Below are 12,445 nucleotides of genomic sequence, written 5' to 3'. Positions count from 1 at the left end.
GTTTTTGTTGTCCCTCTTTTCCTAAGTAAAAGTTTCTTCTAGCTCTGTTTTGGTTTTTGTTGTCCCTCTTCCCCGTTCTCTTTCAGATTCTATCATTTGTTTGTTGTTGCTATTGAATTATTGGGGTTTTTTTTAATGTACCCCATGCTACATTCCTTCTTCAACCCCTCCTCCCCTCTCCACCTCCAGTTTAGACCCTTAACCTAAGGTACCTTGAGCAGGCCAAGAGTATTCTGAATTAATATTTTGTATCTTTCCTCTTGGCTTATCACAGTGCTTCACTCACTTAGCATTTAATAAATATAAATATTTTTATTATTGAGTTTGGAAGGAGAAAACGGGGAAAAAAAGTTTTAAAGTCAGGGTTGTAGGAGGAAGCAAGTTGGCAGAGAAAGTCTGAGGGAAGATCAGTCATATTTATTGAGCGGTTACTTTGTGCAGAGGACTGTACCAAATACTTGGGAGACTACTATATAACAGAGTTGGTAGTTAGGTTCCCTGCCCACAGAAAGATTATGAGCAGCATAGAAAAGGCTACTGAAAGGAAATTGGAAAAGTGGGCAGGGGAGAAATGGTTGTAGGAAAAGATGATGATAATAATAGTGATAATCTCACGATTATCTTTGTTAAGGGCTTACTAGGTGCCAAGTAGCAGTGTTTATTTAGTATTTACTTTGTTCAGAGTACTGTACTAAGTGCTTGGGAAAGCACAATACAGCATAATTGGTAGACACGACCCCTGCCCACAAGGAGTTTGCGGTCTACAGGGGGAGATTAGAAATTTAAAAAGATTGGCAGTAGGGAAAATAGTAGACTATAAGAATATTTACATAAGAGAATCAAGTCAGACCCAGTCCCTGCCCGACATGGGGCTCAGACTCTAAATTAAGGAATTGATGGTTCAAGTTAGAAATTGTTTACTCCACAAATGGTATAAGATTGCTGTGGGAAATCAAAGACTACAGCAGGTTTTAGGGTTGAAGGAACATTGAGATGTCACTTAGTCCATCCTTCTGCCTTGAGACAGGACTTCACATACACCCACCTTGACAGCATAATATCTAGTGTTTAAAGACCCCCCCACCCCGTAAAAGAAATTTCAAAATCTCACTCCATTGTTTAACGTGCCTCTTGGGCCTACCAAGTCCTTCATTCTGTAATTCCAACCCATTTTCTTTGTCTCCTCTTCTGATTTTAAAAATATACATTGAATACTAAATTGGACATGAAAGGAGAGAAATTTCAATAACTAAGAACAGATGATAGGAATAAGACCAGTAGGAGTAAGAAGAAAATGCATTTACTTTAGCTGTTTGCTGTGACCACTTAGGCTTTTGTGGAGTGGAGCTTTTCCATATTTGATAGTATATTAGCCCAAAGCCAACATTCATGTATGACTCAAAATAATTAAAAGATTTGTTCCAGCCACAGTGAAAATACATTTCTTAACAGCAGACAGTTCAAATGCGTGAATTTGTCAGCATGCACTTTTCGTCTTTCACAAAGATACAGTTGCATGTAAGTGGTTCGTGGGCAAGTTGACGTCGATTTATGCGTTGGCAGAGAACAACAGGAGTAACACATCATGATTCATACTGGCGAAGCTTTATTATTTTTGTAATATTCAATCCCACTGTATGTTCATGTAGTATTCCTACTTTTGGTGTTACATTTTGTAGAAGTTACCACTTAATTTTTGACATATTTGCATCACTGAGGAAACACGATCAATCTATCAGTGGGATTTGTTAAATGCCCGATTGCAGAGCAGGGGGAATAGGGGAGTGCAACAGAAGTGAGACATCATAATAATCATTGTGGCATTTGTTAAGCGCTTACTATGTGTCAAGCACTGTACTAAGTACTGGGGTAGATATAAGATAATCAGGTCCCCCTTGGAGCTCACAGTCTAAATAGGGGGGAGAACAGGCATTGATTCCCCCCCTTTGCAGATGAGAGAACCAAGGCACAGAGAAGTGAAGTGGCTTGCCCAAGGTCTCACGGAGGTATGTGGTGAAGCGGGGATTACAACCCAGGTCCTCTTACTCCCAGTCCCATGCTCTTCCCACTAGACCATCCTACGCTACCAAGGAACTTAAAGTTTAACAGGGAAGACAGACACAGGTGATTTTCAAAAGGTGAGAACAGGAAGAACAACAAGGCTAGAACAGGGAGTAGTGCAAAACATAGGAGGAAAAAACTGATTAAATAATCGACTTTATAAGTAAATATAAATCCATTCATTCATTCGGTCGTATTTATTGAGCACTTACTGTGTGCAGAGTACTGTACTAAGTGCTTGGGAAGTACAAGTTGGCAACATATAGAGATGGTCCCTACCCAATAACGGGCTCACAGTCTAGAAGGGGGAGACAGACAACAAAACAATGTAATCTCCTTGTGGGCAGGAAATGTATTTTCTGTTGTACTTCCCAGGTTCATAGTTCAAGGCATCACATTTGGTAAGTGCTCAATAAGCACCATTGCTACTACTGCTAATTCATCAAAAATCTGGCAAAATACCATATACCATTTCTTAGCCCTCTCCCTAAAAAACTGCATTTTTTTTTTTTATGTTCCGCGAACCAGTAGTAACTTTTCACTGGGGGAAAAATGAAACGAGAATAAAAAGGTACCTTGGTGAAGCTGTTATTGTTTGATGCCCAGTAGGCTCAGGAATCTACTCCTTTAGCAGGCCTAATAATTACTGAGTTAGCATCAGTAATCCCCATTTTACAGATGAGGTAACTGAGGCATAGAGAAGTGAAGTGACTTGCCTAAAGTCACACAGCTGACAGGTGGTGGAGCTGGGATTTGAACCCGTGACCTCTGACTCCAAAGCCCGGGCTCTTTCTACTGAGCCACACTGCTTCTCTGCGCCTCAGCTCAGCTGTAAAATGGGGATTGAGACTGTGAGCTATATGGGACAGGGACTGTGTCCAACTGGATTTACTTGTATCCACCCCAGCGCTTAGCACTTAGTGAGAGCTTAACAAATACCATTATTATTATTATTATTACGGGGTTTTGTTCAATTTGGGTTTATTTACCAACAGTCACTGCTATGAAGGTGAGTTCCATTTATAAATTAATGATGGAATATGGAGAGAGAGTGGGTGGAGAGCTCTGAGAATCTGCTGAACCGAGCCGCATACCGCGGGGAATAAATAGTCTGAGGAGAAGGAACCACTTGAGTATACTGTATCCATATTGAATATCTTTTTACCACACTCATTCTATTTCTTGAACTATTTCTGCATGGTTTTCATTGCAGTTGAGACTTCTGCAAATGATGAACTGTGACAGCGTTGTAACAAGCTTTGTAGCCTGAAATCTATTTCTTTGTCTATGGGATAATCAGTGCGATTAAGGAGATGGCGGAGCTGTTTAGATTTTCATTTTTGTAGTACTATAAGGACTTGCTTAAATTGGATGGGTTGTCAGTAACCCTAGATCTGGTCCTTTTTTAACTGTTTATTTTTTGTAGGAGTTGGGGGAAGGAACTGGAGAATACTCCTTTAACTGTTACAATGAGGGAAATGACCAGATAGCAAAGGTGTGGGGCATTCTGTGCACTGAGTGGTGCCTGAGGCAATTTATGATGGTAACCTACCTCTCCTTGTCATACTGAGATATTTATTTTCACTTTTTTTAACTCCCAATTCTATCCTCTTGGTTCCTCATTCTAGCCTCCTCCTTGTTCCTTTTCCTTTTTTCTCATTTTTTCCCTTCTCCATCTGCCTGTTCCTGTTCCTTTTTGGCATTTTCATGAATACTGCTTCACCCCTTTAGTAGGATTCAGGACTAAAGAGGCTGCTAAACCTTGCTTTGATCTTTTTCCTACTGAGGAAGCCTTGTAGATCATTGTTGCACTTGGATTTGATCCTTTTATTCACCCCTCCCTCAGCCCCACAGCACTTATGTACCTATCTGTAATTTATTTACTTATATTAATATATTTCCTTCTCTAGATTGTAAGCTCTTTGTGGACAGGGAACGTGTCTACCAACTCTGTTATATTGTATTCTCCCAAGCGCTTAGTACGGTGCCTTGCACAGAGCAAGTGCTCAATAAATATGATTGATTAGATTATTATATTTCTCAAACCTGCATTGTACTGTGCATTTTTGAGGAACGATACTATTCATTCATTCAGTCATATTTATTGAGCGCTTACTGTGTGCAGAGCACTGTACTAAGTGCTTGGGAAGTACAGATCAGCAACATATAGAGATGGTCCCTCCCCAACAACGGGCTCACTATATGTTGCCAATTTGTACTTCCCAAGCACTTAGTACAGTGCTCTGCACACAGTAAGTGCTCAATAAATATGACTGAATGAATAAGCGATACTAGACATTATACAGTGAGGTGTAAAATCCAAAAAGGTCCTGGTTAATTGAAGCTTTGTGGTGGGCTTTTTTTGTTGTTGTTTGATTTGTTTGTGTGGTTTTGATTTTTTTTTCAACACCTGAGTACCTGAGTGTTATATTTTACTCCAGTGAGATGCTGGAAATTAGGAAATTTGTAACCTAGAGAACAAATTGGACAAAGGGCATGAAAGTCCCCAAATGTTATTACCAGTATATTTTGTGTAGTGTTTTTCACAATGACAGAATCAGCAGTTTTCTAGGCATCTAGAAATAGTTTTGTAGATTTCTAATTGCTGATGTGTGGGGGGCCTTAAAATTCCCTTTTATCTTCTTTTTAATTACCTAGAAGACTATTACTAATACATATTAAGGAACAATAATACCCTAATCTGGTGCTTGGGGAATTAGGCCGGCTAAGAATCCTGTTAGAGGGTTACCCATTTAATTCCGTAAATCTCACATTAACAGTGCATCCCTTAATAACCTTCTTCTGAAAAATATCTCTAAAAGTTTCATGTCTTCTTCCAGGGCTGTGACTCCCAAATGAGCATGTCAGAAATATCCTATGAAAGCACCTCCTCATGTCAGTCCTTAGAACATGGCTCAGTTCCAGAAATCCTCATTGGCCTGCTCTATAATGCCACAACTGGAAGACTCTCAGCTGAAGTGATAAAAGGAAGCCACTTCAAAAATCTGGCCGCAAACAGACCACCCAGTGAGTGAAAATCTTTTTTTTTTTTTTTTTTTGGTAATATTGCCTCATGCTCTTGTGGGGCTCTCTGGGCTGGAAACTTCAGTCTTATTATTTAATCTGATCCAATCAAAATAAAATAAGGCGATCATCAATTAATCTGTTTCATGTTTTCTATTTCCAGTCATTTGGGAAGTAGCAAAATCTGAAATTCAAAATCGAAAATACTTTTAATTTTTCATGGTGATGAATAAATTACCTTTACCATAAAGTTTAACTGGTAAGATATTAATCCCAAGAATAAAATGCTACAGGGTCCAAAAAAATGTATGTTATTAAACCAAGCAGCGTGGCCTAGTGGAAAGAACATGGGCCTTAGAAGACCTGAGTTCTAATCCTGCCTCCACCAGGTCCCTGCTGTGTGATCTTAGGCAAGTCACTTGACTTCGCTTTGCCTCAGTTCCATCATCTGCAAAGTGGGGATTCCAATACCTGTTTTCCCTCCTACTTAGACTGTGAGATTCGTGTAGAACCTGGTTATTTTGTATCAAGCCCAGTGCTTATCAAAGAGCTTGACACATAGTAGATACATAACAAATACCACAATTAGTATTATCATTATTAATAATAATGACAACTAAGGCTAATACTACAGCTCTGATGTTTGTATGTGGTGCTAAGAATTGCAATTGCAATACAGTAATTCCACAGTAATATATGTTGGTATAGAACTGGCTAAATGAAATCTACACAATCCAAAATGATCATTTTAGTAATCAGTAGTATTTACTGAGTGCCTACTGTGTGTAAAGCACTAAATGAAGTTCTCGAGAAGAGCACAGTAGCCACCAAAACATTCCAGCCCTCAAGGAATTTGCAGCCTAATAGTTTATATTTCCAAAATTACTTTTTACCAAAGGTTGAACAAAATAGACAAATGGACTGGTTAGTGTTTCACCTCCTGTCCTTTCTTATTTACCTCTAAGTAGGGGCACTCATGAGCTCTGAAATGACCCAAAGCTATGCAAGCAAGAGGGAAATGAGGTGGAGCCGAGGATCTGTATAACTACAAAAAAAGAGGATTTCAATCCTTGAATAATTATCTAGTTTAAAACATGCCCCTGTTTTCACTATCTTGCAGTGACTTAGGAAATTAAGGAGCATTACATGCCAGATGTAGCATTTTAGTATCTGTTCTTTGGAAACAAGAGCATCTAGTGATGGATTGGAGGAGACTAATAAGTTAACTGGCTAGCGACCATTTTAAACATAATACACCTATGGGACGTCAGCTGTTTTATTTATAAATGAGCTGTGATTTTGTGTGTTCTCTACCAAGTCTGGCCCCTTTGGGCCATTCAGTAAATGCTATTTACAGTCTGAATGATCTGATATTCAAAATAATTGAACTTGAATAAAAGTATTAGTATCAGCCCATCAGAAGCATTTTTTGTAGTATTAATAGTTCGTTTTTAGCAGCTTCCATTTAAAATATTTGTATTGCAATAGATCTTACCTGTTAATATTATTTTTTATGCTAGAAATTGCATGGATAAGCTTATGGTTGATTTCTTTAAAAAAAAATTACACTTTAAAATGACTTTAGTCTTTTATAGCCTGATCATTTGCATGACTCTTTCTATGTTCAATGTGCTTTAGTCCAAGTGGATATCATTACAAAGATGTCCCATTATTAAGACAGTGTAATTTTGGGTAAAGATTACACAATGACTTGAAAAATCAAAAACACTCATTCCATGAGATTTACCCCACAACCCCTTTGTTCTACCCTCTATCTAAACTAAACTGCTACGGTTGTGTGTTCTTCCACTCCAGTGAACAGTGTTTCCTCTCTAACTGTAACCTTTAACCCTCTCTCACCCAACAATTGACATCTGGTCATTATTTCTTTTACTGCTTTCCACCCCCTGTTGTCAGATGGACTGTTCTGTTGTCTAAAACACTTGATAGGTGGACAGGTTTATATAATCCGAGGTGAGTTCCTATAGAGGCTAATTGGATGTTGTCTTTTCATGCAAAATACCCCACCAAACTAAAATTCGCCAGCAGCGAAGCTGTCCACCATGTTGGTTTCCAAATAAACACACATTTAGTATCTGTGGTAGTCTAAACAAAACTATAGAATTTATCTCTGATTATGGATGATGGTATTCAGAGTGTCGACAAAACATGCAAAGAATGTGTTTATTAAAAAGTTCATAAACTCTTTTAGTGTTCCAATCATTTCATTTCAGTGCATTCAGTGGGAATGAAGTAAAACAGTTATCTTAAGAAATCAGTTGATTTTCACAAAATCAGTGGACATTCTGGTGCGAAATACATACGATGGAGCAATATGTTCTGTAGTGTTTGCATGGACACTTAGCTCTAGAGACAGTAGAAAATGTAGTATGTTTTTGAAGAGAGGGTTTATCACCCAATTACTAGAAGCAATGCACTATGTAAAATTCATTGTCTACACCTGGCATCAAAGTTTTATGTATTTCATAAAGCATTAGACAAGACATCTTGAAAATGCAAATAATTATGCAAAAAAACTTAAAAAGCACATTAAATGTACTGTTGCATGAAAATAAAGAAGAGGAAAAAAACCTATTTGGTTTTTGGAAATTTGAGCACTTTAATGCATTTGGCTTCATTTGATCTTAAAAAAAATATATAAAACCACATCCATGCAGAGATTTTTTTGACATTTCATCCTGAGCTGTTTTGTTGTCATCTTTGAACTTCCATATTCCTTTCCGTTTTTTTGTCATAGCCACTTGTTTGTTTATTCTTATTCTCTGAAAACACAGTGGAATGCTTTACAGTGTTGTGGCTAATTGAAGCTTGCTAAGTGTTTAATAATGCTTTTAAGTCCTGCTTAATGAAGTTTCTTGCGGGAGGGAAGTGTGGTGGTGGGAAGGGGGTGGACAAAGGATCAAGCAGTACATCCTTAAATACGATTATTTAGGAAGAATAATAAAACAGAACTCCTGAGATTGTCTTTGTTGACCTGAAAATATTTACTGCTTACAAAGCATTCTTTTAAAATTACATTGTACAGTACTTACCAAAGAGCTGAATTGATTGAGCTTTCTTTAGTTAACATGGTATATACTGTATCCATATAGAATAGTATTACTTAATCGTGTTAACAAAATTTTAAGAAAGTCCTGGTTTTAGTTATCTGTTCTTCAATTTTTTTTTTTTTAGATACATATGTCAAGTTAACTCTGCTGAATTCCATGGGCCAAGAGATGTCCAAATGCAAAACATCCATCCGGCGAGGGCAACCAAATCCAATATACAAGGAAACCTTTGTCTTTCAAGTGGCCCTTTTTCAGCTCTCTGATGTGACACTCATCCTTTCTGTGTATAATAAACGCAGCATGAAACGAAAAGAAATGATAGGCTGGATTTCTTTAGGTCTCAATAGCTCTGGGGAAGAGGAGCTCAATCACTGGACTGAAATGAAAGAGTCAAAAGGACAACAAGTATGTAGATGGCACTCATTATTAGAGTCCTAATGGAGAGTATAAGGGGTTATAATGGCCCCAAAGTGTTATTTCTGGTTTCAGTTAAACCATTCTTAACCATCACTAGGAGAGCTATTTGCAGAAGGAATCGATTTAAAACATTCCACCTTATTAAAGGATGCATTAAATGTTAAGGAACAATCTCATCCGTCATCCACTTCATTTGAATCTGTATCATTGTGGGAAATAGTGTCATGGGATTGGGAGAAGTTTCTGTAAACAGTAAAGCTCCAGGGGCAAAATGATGGCATTTTCTTTAAAAGTCAAAATTATCAGTTTCTTAATTTGCTTTTGCGACCATAAAGTTATTGTCACTACTCTAGAGGTTATTTCCCAACCAGTGTCAATATCCAGTGTTAGTGACCTAGCCTTTAGGGTGAGAAATTTTGATGAAGCAGACATGTAGAGTGACTTTAATGGAAAAAAGCTGAATTATAAATTATTGCAAATTATTTTCCTGGGTGCCCCAGTACCTCATGCTTCTGTTTTTGTTAAACATCTCAGTAGCATGAAGTCCAAGTTGAAGCAGGTTCACATTGATGTGAAGAAAATTCTTCGTAAAGCACGTGAAGAGCTCAGTCAGTCTCACATTGAGACCAAATGCTTTTTTTTTTTACCCCAAGGAAGCCATGTCACTGTCCTGGTCCTCTGCAAGTCTTTTAAGGCAGAGTGTACTGAACATTTATGCACCTTTCTATTGAAAGCACTTCCTTTATTTGTGTATTTCAATATAGAAGTCTTCTATAGCAGGACTTAAATGTTATTTTTAAAATTGTTAGTTTCTTCTAGGAGGCTATTGTGATGGAAAAGCTCCTTAATGTAAAAATGAAGTGGTCGAAGACAGAAAAACAGCTCAACAAGGTGAAAAAAACAATTTTATCTGCCACTAGCGTATTAAATTATCGAAGGTGCACATTCTGTTTAAGAAAGCAGTTGCTTTACTCTAAATGTCTTCAGTATTAACTTCATGCAGTATTTTGGGTAAAATGACTGTTGAAGCCTCAACTTCAGTCCTGTTATGTGAAAGACCATTCTGAGATTTTTCGGATATTTTTAGTGACTTTGTGACAAGTCTTTATGGAATTTCTAGATAAATTTGTCAGCATGATGTCAACCGTGCCTTTCCTATCAGTTAAACTTGCCAATACAACTTGAAAGTTGTATTTGCAGAATTAGGCCTTCAATTTTTATAAACTTAAAGATTTCTCAGAACGTTATTGGAAGATTTTCGTTTTCTCTGAAGATGTGCAAAGCTATGTAACTATTAGGGTTTTTTTAATGGCAAAAACAATTTTGTTCAAAAAACTCTGTCCTCTTTGATTTTTCAAAAATGATATGTAGGGTACTTTTCTTCTAATTTTTTTTGCTTCTTATCCAATTTGTTAATAGTAATTTTGCTCATAAATTTATTGAATATAGTCCATTTTTATATATGCAAAGAATTCTACTCCCTTTCTCTTTCTTCTTTTGTTCTAGGATACTTAAAAAGGAATTTATTTTCCAAGGATTGAAGAGAAGCATATGGTATTTTATTGCAATTCCTAGGTATTGTGCATTCCTCTGAGATGCCTCTTATTTAACACAATCAAGTAGCTTAGAGTCCCGGTAAATATGATAATTTGATCTTAAATTTATTGAAGAAACTGAATAAATAACCTGAAATTCACAAGCCCTCATCACCTCTTTGTCCCAGTTAAGACAAAGTAAGCAGTTTAGAGTTGGCAGGTTTTAGTGATAGTAGGAACAATATTCATTAAGTGTGTTCTGTGTGCAGAGGACTGTACTAAGTGCTATATAGGTGGGAATTAGTTGCAGTCCCTTCACACACATGAATATAGGAGTATTTGAAACCTCACATTAGATCAGGTTTATTTGAATGCAAATTTTGTGACTATTAATATGTAAAGTTGTTCTATTATATCAGCCAGCCCTTTCCAGGATGTTTGTAAATGAATTAGAGGCAGAGTCAGTGTCTAATTGACAAGGCAAGGTATCTTCTTCAGGCATGTTCTGCCATAGTTGTATAGGACAGATTTGAAGAGAATCCGGTCTATAACATGGAAATCAGATCAAAGCAATAGATGTTGAAAAAGCACTTTCTGGGTTTGAAAAAACCAAATACATCGCCAATGGTAACCACCTAGTGACTCTAAAAGTTGGGCTTTATTTGTAGCCATTCTGTTGCTTACTCAAGCACATGCATTCATTCATTCAATCGTATTTATTGAGCACTTACTGTGTGCAGAGCACTGTACTAAGCGCTTGGGAAGTACAAGAGAGACGGTCTATATAGAGACGGTCCCTACCCAACAGTGGGCTCACAGTCTAGAACACGGTGTGATGACATATGTTATTTTAACTGTGGAGTGAGCAAAAAGATTGTACCTTCTCTCCCTTTGTTAAATCTGGCCTTTTTTCCAAACCAAGCATAGGTGTGTTCTTTATTTCTGGTTTTTTGGGGGGCAGAATCAGAAAGGTGTCTCAACCGAAAACTCGCAGCACCAAAGCTGTATAAAAGTGTAACTGGAAATAATCCAAATAACACCTCAACTGCCCTGTCTTTACTTTGATAATGTGAATTGCTTCTGTGGGTGGAGCCTCTCAAGGTAAAAGTGATACCATTTGTTTAAGAATTAAAATTAATTATAATTTTTTTCTTATATTTAAATGGACTATTGCTATTCATATTTGGGCACTATTGTTTTCTCTAATAGTAAAATCTACATAGGCATATGTGTATGCGTATGTATGTATCTATTATCCTGTGGATTGAAACAAAATAGTTTTGTCTCCTGGAGTAATTACTCCTGGAAGATTTGTCTTTAGGAAAAAAAAATTAAATAGGATTCTTGAGAGGCCCCTCCCCTCACCCCTTTCCTCTAACGAGTCTAAAATGCAAGGTTGTACTACTGGATTTTGTGTGTAGATTTGCATGAAAACTTAAAGGCAAATTCATGTCTATCTCAATAATTATACAAATTCATAAAGACCCACTGGTGGGCAGCAGGTGTGCACTCTAAGATGATTTTTACACGTATGACAATATTGTGGGACATTATAACAAAATTTTCTTTTAGTGAAGCTAGTCATTTCATTTTCCTTCTTCAAAAAGAAATCTTTAGTGTGAAAACAAGTATGAGAAAATCCCCAATTTGGGGGTCCTGTATACTTTGGAAAACTGCACTAGTTCAGCCTAATACTTTGTCATTTTTCCCTTGTCACCTAAATAAATCCTATTTGGCCTAGTGGGTAGAGCACAGGGCTGGGAGTCAAAAGGACCAGGGTTCTAGTCCCGGCTCTGCCACAGTGTCTGCCCTGTGACCTTAGGCAAGTCACTTCACTTCTCTGTGCCTCAGTTCCCTCATCTGTAAAATGAGGATCGAGACTGTGAGCCCCATGTGGGACAAGGACTGTGTCCAACCTGATTACCTTGCATCTCCCCAGTGCTTAGAACAGTGTCTGGCACATAGTAAATGCTTAGCAAATACCATAAAAAAAATATCTGAAAGTTACCCTTGGACTTGTGTTGACATGTTTTCTCTCCATGTGCTGCTTATTTGAGGGGCAAGGAGAGGGGCCCTGAGTCATCTGAAAGGAAAGTTCCAAGACAGGGGCCAGTCTATTTCTACTGGAGAATCAGAGGCGAAACATTCTAGAGTCTTGTGTGTTCCAGTCTAATACTGGTTAATTTTATATATGTTTGATAGTTCTAATGTGGAATTTATGTATTTAAACACAATACATAAAATTAAGGAGAATCTGCCAGTTGTTGAGGATTAGAGCCAAGTCACAGCTGGGGTGCAGTTGTGCGAGCTTTGGACATTTCTGTGATGTTAGTTTGA

At 37.5% G+C, this 12,445-nt stretch overlaps 1 protein-coding gene across 3 annotated transcripts in view; it reads left to right on the top strand.

Moving 5' to 3' along the window:
* The window catches only part of SYT14 (synaptotagmin 14), a 97,635-nt gene extending 87,784 nt beyond the window's left edge, over positions 1-9,851 (top strand). The window contains exons 7-10 of one of the 3 annotated variants that reach the window (XM_038761322.1): positions 4,902-5,088; positions 7,003-7,059; positions 8,281-8,561; positions 9,383-9,851. In XM_038761322.1, coding sequence (XP_038617250.1) covers positions 4,902-5,088; positions 7,003-7,059; positions 8,281-8,561; positions 9,383-9,421 — 564 coding nt within the window. In that variant the 3' untranslated portion in view covers positions 9,422-9,851. Of the gene's footprint in view, positions 1-4,901; positions 5,089-7,002; positions 7,060-8,280; positions 9,348-9,382 lie in introns of those variants that run through there. The other 2 variants (XM_038761323.1, XM_038761324.1) reach the window with 2 other exon arrangements.
* The last annotated feature ends 2,594 nt before the right edge of the window (positions 9,852-12,445 follow it).

Source organism: Tachyglossus aculeatus, chromosome 19, assembly GCF_015852505.1.
Source record: "Tachyglossus aculeatus isolate mTacAcu1 chromosome 19, mTacAcu1.pri, whole genome shotgun sequence".
NCBI classification, from domain to species: domain Eukaryota; kingdom Metazoa; phylum Chordata; class Mammalia; order Monotremata; family Tachyglossidae; genus Tachyglossus; species Tachyglossus aculeatus.
The sequence above is the reverse complement of the archived record's forward strand: the minus strand, read 5'-3'. Positions and strand labels throughout refer to the sequence as shown.